The 6,583-nt window shown below is 39.0% G+C and overlaps 1 protein-coding gene across 4 annotated transcripts in view; it reads right to left on the bottom strand.

Annotated features, from left to right (window-relative positions):
• Positions 1-6,435, bottom strand: part of sp2 (sp2 transcription factor) — a 33,244-nt gene extending 26,809 nt beyond the window's left edge. Inside the window, exons 1-5 of one of the 4 annotated variants that reach the window (XM_039739503.1) lie at positions 6,345-6,435; positions 3,176-3,253; positions 2,822-2,971; positions 811-880; positions 191-267 (exon numbers count right to left, since the gene is read on the bottom strand). In XM_039739503.1, the coding sequence (XP_039595437.1) occupies positions 191-253 (63 nt within the window). In that variant the 5' untranslated portion in view covers positions 254-267; positions 811-880; positions 2,822-2,971; positions 3,176-3,253; positions 6,345-6,435. Of the gene's footprint in view, positions 1-190; positions 268-810; positions 881-2,821; positions 2,972-3,175; positions 3,254-5,764; positions 6,103-6,344 lie in introns of all 4 variants that reach the window. The other 3 variants (XM_039739502.1, XM_039739501.1, XM_039739504.1) reach the window with 3 other exon arrangements.
• Positions 6,436-6,583: the final 148 nt, after the last annotated feature.

The following is a 6,583-nucleotide window of genomic DNA, read 5'->3' on the forward strand; positions in this document are numbered from 1 at the left end:
ATATAGAAGGTTAGACAATGACTGACTGAAAGACTAAAATGAACCCAAACACAATTTACTTCTGAAATAATTTTGAATGACCTTTGTTATTTTTATTACATTTTTGCTGTTTTCGATGAAATGCAGGAAAAGCATTTTCAAACTTCAGTGAATGTTAGGAAAAAATCATTGAGAAGACAAGCTTAGGTACCTGTGCTGTGGAGGCAGAGGGCTGCAGGTACTCGCTGGGACTGACAGCAGCAGTAGCAGCCATGCTGTCCTCTTGGTCTGTAATCAAAAGAGGAAATAAAAACACCAATTCATTTGCACACAGATACGTTTTAGTGTATTTTCTGCTGACTTGCTGCCAACTTCAGAGTCGATGGATACTGGCATAAATTAAGCTGAAAATTATGTCTACTACTGTATTTCACATCAAATTAAATCTAAATTTGAAATTGACCATCCTGTATTAACTTTTGATTTTCAGGACTTTGTTACCTAAAGAAGCAGTCTTGGCAGTCATACTGTCAGTCTGCCTTTGGATTGAGATATTAAGTGTGTCAAGGAGAGAATCACATAGCACATCATCTCTTCTCTCTTGCAAGGAGAAATGTTAAAGTGTTGAATAATTGGCAGGTTCGTTTATTTGCATATAATTTTGCCTGACAGATCAGAATGACTTAGTGATGGTTGGTTTTATTGTTACTAACAAACTGCGAATGGTCAGTTTTTCAAAAGATACAGAATAAATCCCAAAATATATTTTTAACTGACACGACTAAAAGCTGTAATTAAATATATTTACAGAAAGACCAGGTGGATACTCACATTGTATTTTACTTTATCACAGGAAGGGTCAGCATGCTCATTTTCAACTGGAAATGTGTTGTTATAAATTCTAGGAGAACAAGAGAACATAATTACTTTGATGTTCTAAAAAGTATATTGTACATTCTGCAGTCAATCAAATTATCAACTGGATAATGCAATGTGCACAAATAGCAACAGCAGCCTATAAAATTTCACAGATTGTAAATGTCTGGGGGTTGGCTGTGCAGCCTCACAAATCCAGCATCCTGGGATTGAATCCCTCATTCACTTGCCATGCACTTGGAGATGCACTAAATGGACAAAAGTATTGGGACACACCTCTTAATTATGGAATTCAGGTGTTGCAATCAGATCCAATGCCACAGGTGTATAAAATCAGCACCTAGCCATGCCGTCTCCATTTACAAACATTTGTGAAACAAAACGGTTCGTTCTGAAGAGCTCAGTGACTCGGGGTACCACCTTTGTAATAAGACAGTTCGTGAAAGTTCATCCCTGCTGGATATTCCGCAGTCAACTGCAACTGGTATTATTGGAAAGTGGAAGCATTTAGGAAGAACAGCAATTCAGCCAAGAAGACCACATAAAGTCACAAAGCGAGGTCGACGACTGCTAAGCTGCATGAAGCGTAAAAGTCGCCAACGCTCTGCTGATTCCATAGCTTAAGAGTTCCAGACTTCCACTGGTATTAACTGTACGGTGGGAGCTTAATGGAATGGGTTTCCATGGCCGAACAGCTACATGCAAGCCTAGCATCACCAAGTCCAATGCCAAGCGTTGGATTGAGTGGTGTAAAGCACAGTGCCACTTGAGTGTGGAGCAGTAGAAATGTGTTCTATGGAGTGATGAATCACACTTCTCTGTTTGGCCAGAAGAATGTTACCCGCCTGAGTGCATTGTGCCAGCTCCGAAGTTTGGTGGAGGAGGGATAATGGTGTGGGGTTGCTTTTCAGGGTTTGGGCTCAGCCCCTTACTTCCAGTGATGGGCAATCTTAATGCTTCAGCATGCCAAGACATTTTGGACAATGCAATATTTCCAACTTTCTGGAAACAGTTTGGGGAAGGCCCTTTTCTTTTCCAGCATGACTGTGCCCCAGTGCACAGAGCAAGGTCCTTAAAGACATGGAACTTGGTGTGGAAGAACTTGATTGGCTGGCACAGAGCTCGGACCTCAACCCGATCAAACACCTTTGGAATGAACTGGACCAGAGACCAAGCGGCAGGCCTTCTCATCCAACATCGGTGCCTGACGTCATAAATGCTCTACAAAATGAATGGGCACAAATTCCCACAGAAACACTTCAAAATCTCGTGGAAAGCCTTCCAAGAAGAGTGGAAGCTGCTGTAGCTGCAAAGGTGTGACCAACTCCATAATAAAGTCTATGTATTTGAATGCAATGTCATTAAAGTGCCTGTTGGTGTAACGGTCAAGCGTCCCAATACTTCTGTGCATACAGTGTAAGTTTTCAAAAACATGCATCTTAAGTTAACTGGTGATTCTAAACTGGTCTTGTGTATCCACTAGCCTTGGAATGGAGTTGTGCCCCATCCATGGTTTATTGCTCTCTTTCCCCTAAAATGCTTTAATGATTTCCATTATGTAAAATTGGCTTGCTATATTACAAAGAATCCAGAATAAGTTCCTGCTTACTCCCATCACTGCCAGAATTATCCAATGGTTTAATATGTACAAATAAATGGGAGAAACAGACTAAAAAAAAGGAGGGAAAAATGTTTGAACTTGTTTGTAGTTGAGCACTTTACCCACAAATTATCGTCAGTGAAGTACAATGAACACAGAATTGCTATATAGATATCCAAAGTAAATACTAAGACATTAGAATATGCATACTATGCATAAATAAACTAGAGACTGCATGGCAATTTTTAAACTCTTAATTTTCTCAAAAATAATGATTAAATAATGTATTTAGCTTCATATCTGCTTTATTTAAAAAAAATAAAAACTGAGTATTCATGTATCAAATATTTACATTCTAAAACCCACTTAATTCAGTTAAGGGTGGCTGGGAGGGTCAGAACCAATCTTGGCAGCACTGGGTTGCAAGGCAGCAAAAATCCCTAGATGGGGTGCCAGTCCAGTGAATACAAGTAATATTTAAAAGAAATTCTCCTCTTTACTGTGCTCTCAATGCATCTAGCAAAAAAAAAAAAAAAATCAAACAGCTATTAAAGGAAATGGAACCAAAACAGCAACTACATAAGAAACAGGCAGCTTCCTGTGGCGTCACAAGCCATCAACCAGACACATAACTACAGAATGTTTCATCTCAGAAAAAGCATGCTTCCTCCTCCTTCACAGAGGCCATGATAAATAAAGACAGAGACGTCAGGTACAGACCATGCCATAGACTCTTCTCGCCAGATTTATTAGAAGCTCCACCACAAAAATGGAAAAGTAGTGACTTGGAATTTCAACCTAATGGTAATTACAAGCAAAAAGGACTTCAGTTAAAACTATTAATACCAAACAAATGTTTGCTAAAATTATAAACAACAGATTTTATTTATTTAGATAACAATTTTATTTAAAGACTTAATACTGAAGATGAAATACAAACACAATAAAAACTAGTTACATGTATATAGTGATTTTCTAACCTATTAAGACTGAAGATGAAATATAAGCATGACTTTGAAGCTGAGGAGCTTAAAGTAAAAAAATATGATAAAAACTGTAAACTTAAAATGTACATTTTTTTTTAATTTGCCCTTCATAATTTTAAAATTAACAAGCACAGGCACCTAATTAATTTAAAAGGCCTTTTTGAGAATGAATCAGAAACCCGACTATATGTGCATCTGCAGAATAAACAAGGCTAGTAAACATGGCAGACAATTTTTCTACATTTGTCAAGACCAACATTTTAACCAATTGCATTTCAAACTGATATAAAAAAGTGTCACATAACAGTTTTTGTAAGTTTTTTGCCCACTTCTCTTTTAAACGCTCAGACAGTTGGCAAGTTTTCTTATAATACAAAAAACATAACCTGTACTAAATTTGGAGAATTTATTTTAAGATTGCTGCATAGCATAAAAATAAGCTGCAGTCATCTGTTTCTGCCTTTAACTGCCTATAGGGATGGAGGGATAAATGGAGAGAAGATGAAGGCAGTGTATGACAGGTAAATAGATGGCAGGCAGTGGAGCATTGAGCTTAAAGCTTTGGACTTTAGAACCCTGAGGTTGTGGGTTTAAAATCCTACTACTGACACTGTGACCAATCGGAAAAACAAATGTTGCAAGTTGTCTTGGATAAAGGTGTTAGCCAAAAAAAAATTCATAAGTAGTACATGCAAAAGATAGTAAATAAAAATACACTCATGTAAATGCACTATATGATACATATATAAAGGACAATGATAGTGTATATCATATGTAATAAGATATGGAAGGCACTATGTAAAAGACTGATGTGAAAGCAGTTCAAGATAAACAGAAATAATAGGTAGCTGTGAAAGGCAATCTAACAACAACATAAGCTCATGCAATATGCACTATATAAATAGATAAATACAAAAGAAATACCCTATACCCTTGTATGAAATGTGCTATATAAATAAAATAAATAAATGTTGTTGTTATACAATAGGTAAAGGTAGACAGCATACGTATTGTAATAGATATTATAATTATTAATTATAATTAATAGATATTCATTATGAAGGCTCTTATCATCTTCTGATTACCTCTCAAACAGTGGAGCTCAGAAATGCCCAAGAACTCTCACATATTAGGGTTCACGAGCATCTACATCTCATATACACTTTATGGCCAATATGACCATTAAGACCACGATCTCCCTTTACACCAAGAGTCACTAGTACTCATGGAGGGTTTATAAGGTGCTCATTGCCTACCTATCCAACTGGGATTGGATAACACTGAGTTTTTCTATGATGTTGTTTAGTTGTGGCAATGACCCACACCCATTAGGGTTCAGAGGCGTTCATGACATTTCAAAAAGCGTGGTCCAGGGATAGCTGTTAATCTACACTGTACAAATTCACAAACTATGAACTCTCCTCCACAGCTGTAAAATGCAAAAATAAATCTGTTTATTGACCTATTTGACATGAGATCCCTTCCTCATTCTGAGGCTGAGATGATCATGTCAAAAACCCAACTCCACAAAAGGTTAAGAGAACATTTACATTTGTTTTCCTAGCAGATGTCTTTATCCCAAGCAACATACAAAAGAGTTCAACATAATCTACTAAACATCAGTCTTGGGGACTGCTTAGAAACAAGTGTTACAAGGTAAGGAAGAGTTCAACATTTATCATCATAAGTGAAGAGTTCAGAACAAAATACAAGGCAGTTACAATTCCTGTTTTACAAGAACCTAACAGAAAATATCAGGTAGGCATAATACCATCATCAAACGCTTCTTTAACACATTGCGGAAATCAACATTTCAAATGGAGATGAGCAGCTTGTTCCGCCAGCGAGATGCTAAACATGAAAACTGGATTAAGACTTGAAAAGACGCAGAAATGGCATAACCAGATGCTGTTTGTCAGCCGACCTGAGTGTTGGAAAAGGAGCAAAGGACCTCATAAGTGACTCCATATACTGTACTGTACACAGATGCTGACCCATTGACTACAATGCAAGAATTGAACTTAATATGTGTTGCTACAGTGCGCTAATGTAGTGATCTGAAAAGTGATGAGGGGTAGCATGAGCACACTTAAAATCCTCGTGCACGGAGGAAGATGTCGACACCTCTTCAACACTCAACGGCTATGGGCGTGCAACTGAGGTTCAAAGCCTGTCACGGCGCTCTCTCCGAGCCTCAGTCGTGACCCTTCGTATCCTGGTTCACTAATGCAGGATCTAAACCGTCAGACCCGAGGTCAGTACGTGCATGATGCGCCTTCTTAAGCTCTGAAGGTGGCATGCAAACGCGACGATGCCTACCCACCGTAGCATCCTAAGCGGGGCGGTTCAGAGGTTACGACCTCTCGGCTGATAAACACAGTTCAAGAAAGGGCCCGGGACGATAAGGAGGCAGGGCGGCTCTCCATAAGGACACAGACAACAGCTATCAGTATCTCCACCGTGATCAGTCAGTTACCCGACACTTTCCCTCCACTCCCTCGCAGTGGAGGCGACGGCGATCACATTGGGCTTCTGAGGAGCCTGTCTCTTTAAACGGGGGCAGCAGCGCCGCCATCAACCCTCTCACTCGCAACGACCAAGGAGCTCTTAATCCGAGTCCCCTGCAGCTTCCTCCTCATCAAAGAAACTCCTTCTAGTACCCTGCCGAGGCAGAGAACCAGACATATTAAATCATCTAATTAATGTAATATCCATTATATAAAAAACAGGACACAAACTAAAACTTAAAAGATTAAATACAATTGTAACATAAAAACGAACATTTGCGAAAATTATTTTAAAATAGCGATTACGGAATATAGCAACATTTCACTCTAACAGAAAATCAATTGTTTTTATGAAGTACTAGATAATATAAACACAAACGTTTAATTCCTACCCACCGCTCATGACGACATTCGCTCACCGTCAACCAACCTCCGCGAGCGGCCCCTCCGAGAATCACCTCCCGCCTTCGCGACCGGGCAAAAGCACTGTGAACCAATCGATGGCCGAAGTCTCGCTAAAGTGACGGACCTATTAGCCAATGAAAATGAGACATACCCGGCGAGTGAACCAATATTTGAGTTAGGTTGACGATTGCCATGCCAGAAATCCAATGAAAAGTCAGGGCTTTTTGTGA

This window comes from Polypterus senegalus, chromosome 17 (genome assembly GCF_016835505.1).
Source record: "Polypterus senegalus isolate Bchr_013 chromosome 17, ASM1683550v1, whole genome shotgun sequence".
Taxonomy (NCBI): domain Eukaryota; kingdom Metazoa; phylum Chordata; class Cladistia; order Polypteriformes; family Polypteridae; genus Polypterus; species Polypterus senegalus.